The sequence below is a fragment of the Cyprinodon tularosa genome, unplaced genomic scaffold (genome assembly GCF_016077235.1).
Source record: "Cyprinodon tularosa strain WSP-4 unplaced genomic scaffold, ASM1607723v1 ctg418, whole genome shotgun sequence".
NCBI classification, from domain to species: domain Eukaryota; kingdom Metazoa; phylum Chordata; class Actinopteri; order Cyprinodontiformes; family Cyprinodontidae; genus Cyprinodon; species Cyprinodon tularosa.
Genome location: NW_024039139.1, coordinates 1286586 through 1302536, shown reverse-complemented (window position 1 = coordinate 1302536; position 15951 = coordinate 1286586). Strand labels below are relative to the sequence as shown.

General features: G+C 35.5%; 1 protein-coding gene across 6 annotated transcripts in view; it reads left to right on the top strand.

The window, feature by feature from the left end:
* The window catches only part of ank1b (ankyrin 1, erythrocytic b), a 125173-nt gene that overhangs the window by 45001 nt on the left and 64221 nt on the right, over window positions 1–15951 (top strand). For all 6 annotated transcript variants that reach the window (XM_038298964.1, XM_038298960.1, XM_038298963.1 and 3 more), the window contains exons 2-3: window positions 6062–6163; window positions 15027–15125. In XM_038298964.1, the coding sequence (XP_038154892.1) occupies window positions 6062–6163; window positions 15027–15125 (201 nt within the window). The remainder of the gene's footprint in view (window positions 1–6061; window positions 6164–15026; window positions 15126–15951) is intronic.

The following is a 15951-nucleotide window of genomic DNA, read 5'->3' as shown; positions in this document are numbered from 1 at the left end:
TCACCATTCAATAGACACATTTAAAAGATGTTATTAAGAGAGTTTCTACATGTAGAACAGTGATGTTTATGGTATGAATTCTTTATTTAGACTTGCATTTGCATTTTGCATATTAGTAATTTGTCTTGTGGTTTCTGCCTAACATTTTGGCATTTAATGCTCATTTACAGTCTAAAATCAATCTCCATTTGTTTATTCCGATTCCCCCATTGGAGTGATTAAGATATTCAGGATTAATGTTACATTATTTAAACGAAGGTGGAAAACACATGGCTTTCTCTTTTTGAATGTTTCTGACACGTTCTTTTGCTCCTGTCTTGACTGTGTGGCTTAGCTATGTATTGCACTATAGGTCACTTCTCTGAGCTCACAGAGCTTTATGTCATCTTATGTAATCTGCTCCTGATGTGGTGTTCCTCCATAATTATAAAAATATTCACGGTATCAATTATACATCAGCATCTGCAATGTGTTGCATGCTTTATTTGTGTTGGGCAGTCATCTGAGGTGAGATTTCTTGCTTTTTATGTCACCATCTCATGATTTCTAGCAGACTTTTCCGGGTACACTGACTCACATATTTCCTCGCATATTTCCTTTCATCTATCTGAAAAATGTCCTTCTTGATAAGCGAAAACTGTTGCATAAAGAAATGTCAACGATCGACTTGCACATTTCTAGCAAGGTGTTTAAATGAATATGGGATGGTTTTATTTCCCTCTTACCCCATATATCAAATGGAAACCTGTGGAAGAATAGATTTTTTTGGTCTTAACTTTAGACTGAAGATCCAAAGCTGTTTGATGACCGTTACCCAGTGTGCAAAGGGATTATTCTTGCTCAAGTTTGGACTTCTTTATGTTTTTGGAGATTGTTTTTTTCTGAAGACAAGAAAACAGAAAAAAAAACCTTACATTTGTATATTTACAGGCATTTTATGTTTGGCTGACCAATGTATTATAACTTCTTTTCAACTCCTTAAAATTCAGGAGGTAGCTAGAGGATGCATAATTGCTGATTTGCATAATTGCTGATCTTCATAAAATTATAATGGTTTCTGTAGGAGAAATGAGAACCGACATAAAGTGACACCTCCAGATGACGGACATGTCAAAGGACCAGGTCACTCCTGTACAGTAGATGGCACTAAGTACCACAACGGTTGTAATTAGCAATTGGAACCAGCATTTTATGCTTATTCAGTGTTATGCTTTTATTTATTATGGGAAGATGCAAGTATTCTGAGCTGCACCTCTTTTTCTGTCTAAAGGAAACCAATTCACCTTCTCCAACAGTAAAATTTTCCATCATTTATGTAGATATTTACCTTCTGTCTAGTTTAGTTATATTCATTTAAAAGCTAAACATGTAAAGTTAACCATGGTATTTTCGGATTTAAATGCAGATAAACTGTAAAAGAGTGTGTGAGTACAATTTAGTGACTGTCTTTTGCTTTTGCAACCTTAAACAATGTAAATATATGTATATTGTATTTATATATTGTATTTATATTTATTTGTTTCTGTGTATGGTTAGTGTTTTGTGGAGTTTGTTTTACTTTTTTTCCACCTTCTATCTACGCAGTATTAAAAACAGATAGTCCTTTGTATTGTTTTTTTTATTGATTACTGACAACAGCTCCAGTAGACACATTTAGTCTTCTGATATTCTATAGCATGTAGTCCTTAGTACTTTAACCTTCCTATGGTGTTAGGGTCCCTACGGACCCGTTTTGAGTTTTAGCATGCATAAAAGTACATCATACATTTGTTTTTTGCATTGAAACTTTTTGACTTTGTCAAGGACTTCCATTTTAACAAAGTAAAATCAAATTTTATTTTTTTACTAAATTATAAAGTGCTCTGGTGAAAAAAATGACTTTTGTGGTGTTCGGGTCATTTGTGACCCGGTTACAATTTTTGATTATAAAACAATAAAAAAAATGCCTAAAATGTAATCATGAACACACAATCAACCAACAGGCTCTTCCTCCAACCACTTGAGCTTAATTTAGGGCCTTTTTGTCTTTGCCTTTTTGCGAAAACAAACAAAGGGAGACATGTCCAGGCTTGTCAAGCCATTTGAGTGTAGAGGTGGTGACTTGAGGAGTACACATCGCCAATTCACAGGATGCAACAATAAGGAGAAGATTCACTGTAAATAAAGCTTTGGATCACATCTTTGCTGCAAATGAGGCAGAGGACACACAGGATTTTAGCGATGGAGATGAGCAGGCCTCTGAGAACCGGCAACAATGTCTCTTTGGACGTTTCAGATGATCTCAAGAGTCCTCAGATTTGACAATCGATACACCAGAGCAAAATCTGACAAGCTTGCTCCCATCAGGGATGTTTGGGAGAGATGGGTGCAACTCCTTCCACTGATGTTCAACCCAGGGCCAGAGGTGACAGTGGATGAACGTTTTCTCCCTTTTTGAGGAAAATGCCCGTTCCAGCAATACATGCACAGTAAGCCAGGCAAATATGGCATAAAAATCTGGGCAGCCTGTGATGCTAAAACAAGCTATGAGTGGAACCTACAGATTTACACAGGAAAATCTGCAAGCGGCATCCCTGTAAAAACCAAGGAAAACGGGTAGTCCTCGATTTGACTACTGGACTGCAGGGTCACAACATCACTTGTGACAATTTTTTTACATGCTATGACCTTGGACAAGAACTTCTCAGGAGGAAACTCACCATGGTGGGCACCATAAAAAAAAATAAACCTGAGCTGCCCGCTGAAATGTGGCTGGTGAAGGACAGGAGGAGTGGACAATCTGGACAAGCTGACTGCCACCTACAATTGCCAGCGAATGACCAGGAGATGGCCAATGGTTGTGTTTTACAACATCCTCAATAGTGTCTGCATACAATGCATTTGTGTTGTGGACCCATATTCACCAAGGGTGGAATTCAACCCAAAACACTAAGTGGAGAATGTTTCTTGAGGAGCTCGTGAATTCCCTTGTCAAGCCGCACATTGAGCAATGGGAACGGGTGCCCCGAGACCCAGCTACTGCAGACTTGGTCAGACAGCTGCAGTGGTCACCAAACATGCCATCCACATCCACAGCAACAAGAAGAGCATCAGCATCACCTTCCCCCTCTGATGCCAGCCCTGCCTCAAGCACTCCATCCACAGCCACAATGCCAGTGAGACCACCTCGCTCAAAAAGAAAGAGGTGTCAGGTCTGCCCTAGCAATATGGACAGAAAAACCTACATAGTGTGCTTCACCTGCAACAAATATATCTGCAAAGAACACACCAAAAGTGTAAATATACACAAATATAAATATTGTATTCAAGTTCTATTGTGTGGGAAAAAAAGACTTGTTTTTGCCCTTTTTTTGAAGTAAATATATACGGGTCCAAAATGACCCGAAACACCATAGATGTTACTATATTTGATAATATTAAAATTAAAATCTTTTTTTTTTGTTGAACATTTATGAAATGTGTTTTAATATCTCTCAGTTGCACTCAGGTAACAGAACAACTGATTATTTTGTTGCCTTCTTCTCTTAAGGTTAATTTGACCACTTTTTAGACATTGAAAACGAGGGGTATGCTGCTAAAACAAAGGCCCAGGGGGCCACAAAAAATATTAAAACCAATCTTTTAATAGATAAGGGAGCCCAATCAGCTAAACAAGCGTTAAGAAAAACATTGGATGATGAAAGATTGTTTTTAGGGTATTTTATGGCTGATTTAATACTCGGGTCCAAAATGACCCGCTAACACTACAGATGGCAGCAGAAAACTAACACAAGAGGAAGGTTAAGAAGTGCTACACTTTAGCTATGCACATTTTAGGATTTATCTGTTTAGTATTTTCTTCAAAAACGCTGCAGGGAAATATTGCCTTATGTACATTGTCTTATCTTAATCTAAATGTCCAGTTACATTATTTGTAACCCATGCAGGGGGGACATTATTGAGTGCTGTTGTTACAAGGTGGTGAAACTGCATCTTGCATGTGTTGCAATTTTGATTGAAAAAATGTTCATACTCTGACCTGCTAAGAAAGTGATTCATAGGAAAGGTTTTGATATGAACATAGAGAATATGAGAAAACAGACAAAAGCATCAGTAAAAACACGTTTTATTCAGTTACTGGAAAATTTGAGTGAAAGAGGACATTAATGATGTTAGTGCAAAGGGAGGGGTTCAGGTAACTAAATTATCTGATGCAGCTGACAGGTTGATTGCAAATATAGTTAAAAGAGCAAAAAGGGGAGTGAAAGAGAATAGAAAGGGAAGGAAAATGGAGCAGCAGAAAATGGTAGAACAGAGGATGGGAGATATACCCAAGCCTGTGAACAACATCAAGACCAAATCTCACTCTTTTGATCTTTTACTGGGTGGGGCTAGATATCTGTCAGCAACACAAACAAAGATTGATTAACACATGTAAAGTTCTATCAATCAAATGCAGAGAGGAAATTAGCTCTTAAAGCTATTATTTAGAGTCAATACAGGAGCGAGGAGGCTGAGAAGGAGAGACACAGGTGGAAACTGTGGACAGGAAAGTAAATGTCACAAAGAGAAAAAGCAGTATGATAGATAAACATCAAAGGAGTTACAGATGAAATTAGATGTGTTTTTTGGCCTTAAAAATATGGCATTTTGTGTACTTTAAAAAATGTATATATATCCTTTTAAATGTGCTGTAGCATTTAGGTGTAGTATCAAACATGATAATATATATATATATATATATATATTAGGGGTGTGAAATAATTTATAGGATTTCTTTGAACTTCTAACAAAATTGTTTTTGTCATGAATATTAGCAAGGAATATTTTTAAAAGCTCAGTAAGCAAATATTTAATCATATTAAGTAGTCCATAAAGTTATTAAAACAAAATATGATGGTTAAAGTCTTTTGTTTTAAGACTGTGACACAGAATTCACCTTTAAAGTTTCTAACAACCCTTAACATAAAAGTATGAATGCTTTAGATCACTGCACATTAACATGTTAGAACGACCTATTCAAAGCATAGACTTAACTAAAAGTTAAGCTACGACCAGTTAAAAGCTCAAAGAGACAAACCCTTTAGGAATTACAGCTTTATATCACTAACATATAGTCAGTTAAATAAAAAAATGAAATATTAGATAATAATATAGACAGAATTTTCCAAAATGTTATTTACAAAACATTCTTAAAACCATTCATAATGTTCCTGACCATGTATATTTATGCAATTGTTGAAAATCCCAATTAAATACGATAAGTTTTAGTTTAGAACTAGAGAAAAAACTGCTCAAAATGTAAGAATGTATTTAAAGCACTATAAATGCAAACAAGAAACCATTCACTTGTTTTATTTTAATCATTCCCAACTTGACCTTAAATTGACAGTATGCTTGTGTTTGTTTATTTATGTAGAAAAACTAAGAGAATATTTAGTAAATGTAAACTGAATACAACTCTTTAATGCGTCAGCAGTAACTCACATCTGAGATGAATAAGACATGTGAGGAGAGAAAAAAATCTAATGTCTCATCTTCTGAAAGGGCATGTGGTTTTTTTAGCAGTTCAGTATAATTAAACCATTCGGGAATAAAAGCTTCAGCAGATTTATAATTTAGCTGGTGACGAAGGTGGAGGCGGGGTCAAGAGTACAATGCAGGCATGAGTTATCTCTTCTTCAGGGCACTGAAAATATCTCATTGTTCAGGTCAGCCATAGTACGGTAGTTGTCAATGAATAAATTTAGAAGTGGGCGTACAAACACTGACACAGACCAAGAGACAAACCACAGGGGTTTTTCCTGACTGAGAGCAGAGCACGCTGCCAAATTCATAGTGTGGGCACAAGTGGGCTGTAAGAAGTCGGACGTTTTTATGCTTTTTACAAAAGGAAAAGAGATGCAGTAGATTTACTGTCATAGTACTGTCATAATATAAGTTTTTTTTGTAATCTTTGTGACTTTAAATGAAAAATGTGATACAAAATTAGAAGTTTTTAACCTCGGATTTGGATAACTTGTTTTTCGCAATAAGTTTCTAAATCATCTTACCTTTCCTCCATTCCCTCTTTCTGTGGTAGGCGGATGCTGCCACCAGCTTCCTGCGTGCTGCTCGTTCGGGGAACCTGGATAAGGCCCTGGATCACATCAAGAACGGGATTAACATCAACACTGCTAATCAGGTAAGATTTCTTATGCTAATTTGGATACACCTGTGAAAAGATCTCAGCATCAGTGGGAATGAGTTTACATTAAACAGGCCAGCAGATTACATGTTACAATGGATTAAAAGACTTAATTACTTTTTACAGGGACCTAAAAAAAAAATGCATGCCTATAACTCATAAAACGTTTATTAGTATTGCAGTTAAATACTGATTTAAGTAGAATAAGTTAGTTTTGTTTTTTTCACATTAAAATATTGTTTTTTAATCACCTCTGTATAAAACTTGAGATTGTTAACTTTAGATTCTCTGCAGAAAGAACCAACTACTGTAATCTTGACAAGCCAATCTAATGACAAAGTCAAAAAATGACTGAAACTGATGTAATCTATGAAGAGTTGAGAAACATTAATAAAACACAGCATGTATAAGCAGCATATTAAGGCAGGACTGGTTTGTTTCTTGATTAATTAATTATTCACATGCTAAGATTAAACCAGATCAGGGTCGACATGTTCACACTTTCTAAGTTCTTGTCCAGAGGGAGAAGGTAAAAGTTTTTTCTGGTTGTACTTGATCGTCTTACTTGTTGTTCTCCAGAGCAACATCTTGTATCAGGAGTCTTTTGCACCCTTGTTAAGGATAATGTTATGCGATAAATCCCAAAAAGGGTGATGGTAAAACATTTACGAACACATGCTCATTATGCACGTACATCTTACTTACTAACAACTTGAAGGAACAATTGACCCCCAATTTATTTTTTCTTTAAAATACAGTGAAATGTATAGAGTTGTCTTCTTGTCCTGAACATTATCTTCACAATTTATGGCACATTTGTTTGAAATATAGCATTTTTGTCTAAATCTATATGTACCCCTCCCTCATGTTTACCAAGGGTAATGCATTTGAATTTTCAACCAGTACTGCTACTGGCTCAAAACCTATGAAACTGGCTCTGTCTCACACTGTAAATGCACCAGTAGCACGCTGGAGTCAGAACTTTGAGGTTGCAATCTTTATGTAAATTTCCGGATTAACTATGTATTAGCTACGTAAATATGCTTTTTTATATATATAATTTATGTACTTTAACAGACCACATCCAGCCCTTAACTGCTTCACTTTCCCAGTGAATGAGGTCCACCAGGCACCATCCCCTTTAAGTGTCTTTTTCAAATACTAGATGTGGGCATAACAAGGCTGTGGTATGAGCTCTTTAAAAAAACACTCAAATCATACTTTAAATAATTTTAAACATACTCCATGAATTGGAAGATAAATCTAAAACATAGACTACCGCAAAGTTTGAAAAAAGAAATGTAATTACCTTCAGTAATTTTCAGGTCTATAAATAAGAAATAAATCAAACTATTTTATTTATATAGTGCTAATTTACATAAAATATTATCTCATTGAAGATTACAGTCAGTACATACAAATCATACAGACAGATAGTCCAACTGTATGGTACTATTATACGCAAACCTAGCAGACTGCATCAAGCCATTGACTTAAATTATCTCCTCCTGGACGAGCATGTAGGTAGTAGACGGTCGCTAGCTGTGTCTGAATGTCCGCCCTAATCACTATATGAGGCACTATATAGTGATCACACCATTTTAGATGAGTGTGCGAAAGTCTAGTGGATGAGAAAGTAGTGGACTCGAAATTTCCCACGATGCACCTTGAAAAGTAGTGATCATCATTGTGATTACGACATTTTAGATGAGTGTACGAACCTCTAGTAGATGAGAAAGTAGTGGACTCAAGATTTCCCACAATGCACCTTGAAAAGTAGTGATCATCCGTGGTCACTAGATGAGCAGATATATCTCAGAATGCTTTGAGCGGAGACCTCTTCTCGCAAAGCATTATGGGATTTTTTTTGTTACAGCGGCCTGCTGTCGCAACAAATAACAAAGATGGAAAAGAAATAATCATCTGTTTGAACTGTCAGTTGGCTGAGTTCACTATAAAGTTCACTAGTCGCAGCTCTATATGGTAATTGAGGGATTTAGGGGTTAGGGAGGAAGTTTGGACACCATACAAAACTCACGCTATATAGTGGCAGCAGGAAGGAAAACAGAATCAGTCTCAGTGTGAATGGACCTACATAATTTGGTATGTATACTAAATCACGTCAGTTTGTATGGTAATGATTAACAAATGTTAAATAAAAGTGTTCCTGGTTGGATTAAAAATCTTTTGAATATCTTGCCAGTGCAGAGCCCTGTTCAAGCCTGTTTTCTGAATGTTTGCAGGCCTCTTCAGTCCAAAACAACTAATGATTCCAATTAACAATTAACTTTTATCCATGATATCTGTTTAAGATGAGTATTTAATTCTTGTAGGGGGACTTTATTGTTCATGTTGACAACTCTGAGACAGAGGTTCTAAAGAACTGTGTAATGTAATTTAAAAAATATATTTTTAAGTGTATCATTTAATTTTGGCCCGAACACTTAACCCTGTGGTACTCCACAGGTTTACTCCAGGTTTCAAGATTATTAATTTCTTCTACAAACAGGAATCTGTTGGACGGACAAGATTTAATCCATCCCAGCACAGTTCACTAGATCCCTAGATTCCAGTCTTCTAGGATAATATTAAGATTTACTTTATAAAAAGCAGCGCTGAAATCTAACAGAGCAACAGACTAATCCATTTTTTGAGGCAGCGATCATATCATTAGTGACTTTCACCAGTTCTGTTTCAGTGCCGAGATCAGCTGTTAAACCTGAATGAAACTCTTCACAAAGAACACTGTGATGTAAATGTTCACTCTTAATTAGTAAGAGCTGTCTTGAGATTTTTAGATAAGAATAAAAGGTCAGATATAGGTCTAGAATTCATCAAGTCATCTTGATCAAGGCAGGGTTTCTTTAGTACAGGTTGATTTAAAGCTACCTTAAAAACCTGAGGTACATGTCTCTGTACTAGATATAGATTAGGCATATCTAAAATTGGGGTGGAAAGCAAAGGAAAAACTTCCTTTAAGATCTTCTTTAAGATCCTTCACTTGTTTGAGGACCATATTTTATTCCGTTGGTTCATGGGTTCGATCTGTTAGGTTTCTAAATCGTACATTTTGAAGCCAGCCTAGGATGATAAAAATATTGGTTCTAATTTAGCTAAAGAAGATAAATAAAAAGAACTCAGCAACTTCTTTACATCATTCTTGATATTTTTCGGTCTGAGCAATGAACAGTGTATTTTTTTAGAAGAACAATCTTTTGAAAATTTAGATAAGCAGGTTTTCCTTCATAGTAATTTTCAAGTATAGTAGTTATGCAGAAAACCATCCTTATACTTCCAATCATTCTGTAGGAGTTAATCTGTCATCTAAGTTTAACTTAATATTTTGTTTTCCTTGTGGTTTTATATTGCTTTCTTGTCTTCTCCTTGGCCTGCTCTTGTTGCTTTGAACTCATTTTTATATCCAGTCCAGTTGTGATTTACTACACTCTGCCTCAGGTTGCTGATTAACAATCCTAGCCAGCCTAGCTGTCCAGTCCATATGATTTGTATTCTGTATGTTATAAAGCATTTTTAGCTTTTCACCTGTTTTGCAGGTGGGGGGGAAATTATGACACTGAAAACAAACATTTTGCATCAAACAAAGGCTTTTCTTTTCCCATTATTCATTTATTAACTTTAGTCATGTTTTGTGAAGTATTTCATAAAATGTTGTTCTTAACAGAATCAACAGTGATTGATGCTGGTAGAATTTTCTTAGCAACAGGCACATTTTAATAAATAGAGAAAGAAAAATTTTTTTAATTAAGATTATAATAACATCCAGGAGGTTCATGTTTAAGGACTGCTAAAGGTATTTTTTTTATGTAAAGTAGAATTTGGGTTATGGTCAATGCACATTAAAACCAACAGCACAACAAAGTTAAAGTCGACCCACTAACACTAATGCACCCATGAAAGGCTCTACACTTACACTTACACGTACATCCCCACACAGCCTTCCAACTATATACATAATGGATTCTATTGCAAAACATTCCTCCTCATAAAAAACAATAAAACCCTTTAAAATCAAATCTATTTCAAATGACACATGCTATTGTAGGAGAGGCAGGAGAGGCACAAGGGCTGATTCAGCTTATCCACCGCTTTAATTAGTTATGAATAAAATATCAAATAATCCTCAGTCAACTAATCTGTTACATATATTTAAGAGCATTGCGTGATCTAAGTAAAGACGTTTTCCAACTCATGCAGATCAGACTGTACATTTTACTGGAACTTCGCCTTGCAGAATTGGAAAAATTGAATAAAATCAGAGCCTTGAAAGACTATTAAAGATTCATGTTTCCCAGAAACTCCTTATTCTCTGTCTAAAATGCATGAATAATTGATATATAAGATTATGGGTCCATAAATGTTTTGTTTCACCTTTTATTCTTTTAAATCTTTATAAATTAAGATAATTAACTACTAAAATATGTATTACACCTGGTCCTTAACTTCAGGGCCCTTCATGGACAGGCGCCTGGCTACATGACAGGTCTGATCCAGCCGTATACTTCGGTCCGTAGCCTAAAGTCTTCAGGTCAAAACCTGCTTATGGGTCCTCGGACCCGTTTTAAAACCCTAGGAGACTGGTCCTTTAAAGCGGTGGCACCTCGTCTCTGGAATGAACTCCCCCTGTCCCTGCGCTCTCTGGACTCGGTGGATATCTTTAAAAAGCAGCTAAAAACACACCTGTTTTCACTAGCCTTCCAAAGCACATAGCTTATTGTTTTATTCACTTACTTATTTTAGCTTTTATTGCATTTTATCTGTTTTTACTTGAGTTCTTTTTATGTTACCATATGAAGTACTTTGTGACTTCGTCTGTGAAAAGTGCTATACAAATAAAGTTTACTTACTTACTTATACCTCCTGGATTTCAAGCTCATAGTCAAAATAACTGTTTGTCCAAAATGTTGTTGAAATATTATTGATGAGACCTAAGTCAGACTGAACTTCTATATCTTGCTATCAAGGTTTTTCTGTGTTGAAATGTAAAAAGGATAATGACTGAGTGCCATATCTTTTTTGAGCTGTAGCAGCAGGTCTAAATGCAGAAGGAAATACTTAGCTTTCATCCAAATACAATTAAGATGCACATATCTGCGCCATAAAATCTCTGGCAAACATAGAATGACTGCCAAATAACAATTACAGGATATAAAAATAATCCATGTTGATTTGTTTTTCTTCCTGTCGTCTCTTTAACTGACATGCTAATACACTTTCATTCATTTTTTTATGATGTAATGTCTGTAATTTGTTTTCATTTCATTATAGGGAATGTATAAAAAGTATATTAAAGAAACTCTCTCTATATACATTCTCCACAACCCTAATCCTATTCAAATAATATATATATATATATATATATATATATATATATATATATATATATATATATATATAGTGTATTCATTTTTATTCTCTCCTGCTGTGTGTGGAAAAGGGAAGATGTTGTATTTTTATTTGAAATTAATGTGGTTCTGTGTTCTTGTATATCCACAAACCTGTGGTCTATTTTTAGGACTCATCTTTTCTCTCTCTGTCCTTGTGCCTCAGTCTTCTCTACAATTTGTTAGGGTATCTAACTGACTTCACTTTGACCCTGGATGTAGATTTAAAAAAAAAAAAATCCATGTCAGTTCAAAGCTTTTCTATTTGGGCTGTGTACAGTAAGTATGAGGTGAACTGGATGATTTTACTCCTGGAAAAAATAATGCCTGTTTTCCTCTTGTAAAAACCCAATCTATCTATAGAATGATGGACATTGGAAAAGGTCCTTTACTCAAACCCTTCTTGGGCTGTAGGGTAGAAAATATTTCTGCTCCAAATTTGAAGCTGATGTTGCCTCCTTAACAACTGAAATAACACTTCTTTGCTGCAGAGTAGTAAATAAAAAAAATCCAAGAAATCTTTCTTTAATAGTTTTGCAGCTTCTATATCCTATGGAAGCAGCAGCAGCGTAGTTGTGTTTGTCTGTTTCTGTTATATAGCTGCCCTATTCTGGACATATCAGACATCAAGATATATATAATATTTTAGATATTATTGCCAGATTTTTCTCACTTGGTGCCACTATTTGTAACTGCAGAGTAAATTTTTTTTCAGTCCACAAAAGCTACTGTACCAGAACTTTAACGAAGGATATAGTTTATCCTCTGCAGCTCTTGTAACTGAAACATTTATAGTCTTTATGATTATTTATCTAACATTGTTGGGAAATAACAACCATTCTAACAACTTGGAGGATATTTATCCTGCGCTTTAAAAATTCCTATATTATGTTTTCTAAAATACAGCAGGTTTTGCTGCTGTAGAAAGGTTCAGACTAACAGGTGTGTATATTTAGATGTTTTGAATGGTAAAATGTTAAGTTTGGTTTTAGTAGAAATGTCACACATATGGCTCCACACTTACTTCTCAAACCTCTGGTGTGAAGGTGGGATAATAGAGGGTGTAACTGTGAGGGAAACACATATGAGGTGCCCCCAGGGACATAAATCAGAATTAACTTGCATATACACATATTAAATTACACTCTTCCATATAATATACTGAAAACCTCACACAAACACTAGTAAAAAGCTCTCACATAAACTAGTGAAAACATTTACCTCTTATATAATCTACTCAAAAGCTCTCATACAAAGTAGTGAGAACTGTTCATATAAACTGGTGAAAAGCTTTACCTTTCATACACACTACTAGAAAGCTTTCATATACACTATTAAAAAGCTCTCATATACACTACTAGAACGCTCTCATATACACTATTAGAAAGCTCTCATATACACTATTAGAACGCTTTCATATACACTATTAGAAAGCTCTCATATACACTACTAGAAAGCTCTCATATACACTATTAGAACGCTCTCATATACACTATTAGAAAGCTCTCATATACACTACTAGAATGCTCTCATATACACTATTAGAACGCTCTCATATACACTATTAGAACGCTCTCATATACACTATTAGAAAGCTCTCATATACACTATTAGAACGCTCTCATATACACTATTAGAACGCTCTCATATACACTATTAGAATGCTCTCATATACACTATTAGAAAGCTCTCATATACACTACTAGAAAGCTCTCATATACACTATTAGAAAGCTCTCATATACACTACTAGAAGGCTCTCATATACACTACTAGAACGCTCTCATACACACTACTAGAAAGCTCTCAAACACACTACTGGAAAGCTTTCATACACACTATTAGAAATCCAAAAAATATATGGTCCCCCTCCTTTAATTTAGGCAAACATTGCTCAAATATCACCGAATCCAGATGGTTTGTTGTTGATGAAGAGAGGAATAAACACAGTTTAAGATTTGCAGCTAAATTAATTTGTTTCCATATTATGGAACTGCTATCAGGCACTTCCCATCATCTTATATCAGTAATAAAAAATTATAAATACAAATTTGGTATTTGGTGACTTGACTTTTATTTCTGTCAGGCTGAAGTGAAAAAACTTGGAAAGAGACTGATTCTCTTGGCGTTTAAAATAACAACACAAAACAGCATAAGAAAACCGCATTTATTTTTTTTATTTTACAATTTTGTAAACAACAGCGGCTGATTAAACTAAATGTCTCAACCTTGTATAATTTTACGACTTTTTATTTAACCAAGAAATGATCCGAAAGGCCTGGGAAATGATCAGATCCGCTTATGTGGCTGCAATGCGCGGCGCGCTCCCGACACAGGTGGAACAGATTTTCACATGGGAACAGAATTTCGCACAACACCGGAAAAGGATCTCTGTTGAAGCAAAAACATAAAAAATAAAGTCGAGTAATGCCCATGCTTCTGTGAGTTGTTTAGCGGATAGCTGAGCATTAATCAATAATTTCATTTGATACAATTTCGGCCGGAGATAGCACAAAATGTACGGAGCTAGCCAGAATGACCTCCGTTTAAAACAACTTCCGGGATAATGACGGTCCTTCCTGTTTCACTGAAACACCTTCCGTTTCAACTGAAATCCGCTAATAGCTTTTCAGTAGTGTGTATGAGAGCTTTCTAGTAGCGTGTATGAGAGCCTTCTAGTAGTGTATATGAGAGCGTTCTAGCAGTGTATATGAGAGCTTTCTAGTAGTGTATATGAGAGCTTTCTAATAGTGTATATGAGAGCGTTCTAATAGTGTATATGAGAGCATTCTAGTAGTGTATATGAGAGCTTTCTGATAGTGTATATGAGAGCGTTCTAATAGTGTATATGAGAGCGTTCTAATAGTGTATATGAGAGCTTTCTAATAGTGTATATGAGAGCGTTCTAATAGTGTATATGATAGCTTTCTAGTAGTGTATATGAGAGCTTTCTAATAGTGTATATGAGAGCGTTCTAGTAGTGTATATGAGAGCGTTCTAGTAGTGTATATGAGAGCTTTTTAATAGTGTATATGAAAGCTTTCTAGTAGTGTGTATGAAAGGTAAAGCTTTTCACCCGTTTATATGAACAGTTCTCACCTCATAAACACAGCTTGATTCCCATTACTGAGTGCAGGTTTTACACAGGGAGCTTCCCACTGTAGTGACACTGCAGTACAATGAAAAGCTTGAGAACAGTGTGGGTCACAATGACCCCTTGTGGACAGATCGGTTACAGCAAGCAGGCTTCAGCCTTTGCATTAATAATTCAGGATGCTGCCAAGCACATAAAACGATAGGAAGATTAAAAATGTCTAGCCAAGAGCTGTGGGTAAAACAGCAAATAGTAAAAGCATACTGGAAATCACTTTATGCCTTTTTCCTTGGATTAACTCAGATAATTTTAAATTTTTTTATGACTTCTTTCTCTTGTAACTTTTGTCTCTGTTTTCTCCAAAGAATGGTCTTAACGGGTTACACCTGGCCTCTAAAGAGGGTCATGTCAAAATGGTTTTGGAGCTGCTACACGCTGGAATTGAGCTGGAAGCGACAACGAAGGTAACTCTACCTCTTTTCATGACTAAGGCTTTAAGACTAAATCTGATCAACAGAACTGGATGATGCCCCTGGATGCTGGTTATTTATCCTACTGTCTTCTTAACCCCTAGAACCCTATGGACCCACCGGTGGGTCCAGCTGCTACGTGACCTCGTAATTTTAACAAACCCCCAGTATTGATGTAAAAAACACATTTGGCACAGTTTGGTGACATTTATGGATAAATGTGCCAAAATGGCCCCTCCGCCTAAGAAATTTCTCACTAATACCATTCTAAAATAAATATGATTCATACCAAATTTGGTATATTTTTACACAACATTTAGATTTAAAAGTCTGTACTACTTTTTTGTGCTATAAATAATATTTTGGTAGTGTTTTGCAATATTTATTTCAAAGAAAATTTTGGCGAGGTTCAAAAAATGCAAAATATTTTGTATTTTGTCCCTAATAGTTCAGGCAGGGTCAAAGCTACAATGGTGCTGACACCAGAAAACCATTCTATGACATCTTACCTTTACAGACGTACCAAAAGTTTCTTCTTAAATCTAATAGCTGTGAGGCTATAAGTTATTTACTTTTGTGTGTTTTTGTCAGGCAGAAATTTATTTATACCCCCTTAGGGTGTAAGAGGTTAACAATATATATACCTGGTTCCAGGTACTTAGAGATTCACTTCCATACAGAAAGCCCATATTCTTATGTTCAGGTAACACATAATACATGCCAGATTAAATAATACTACTTATACTTCAGCGATAATATCTAGGTGTTACTTTATTGTATATCTTGTACCATATCTGTTGGTTGTGTTTTTCTTTTTACA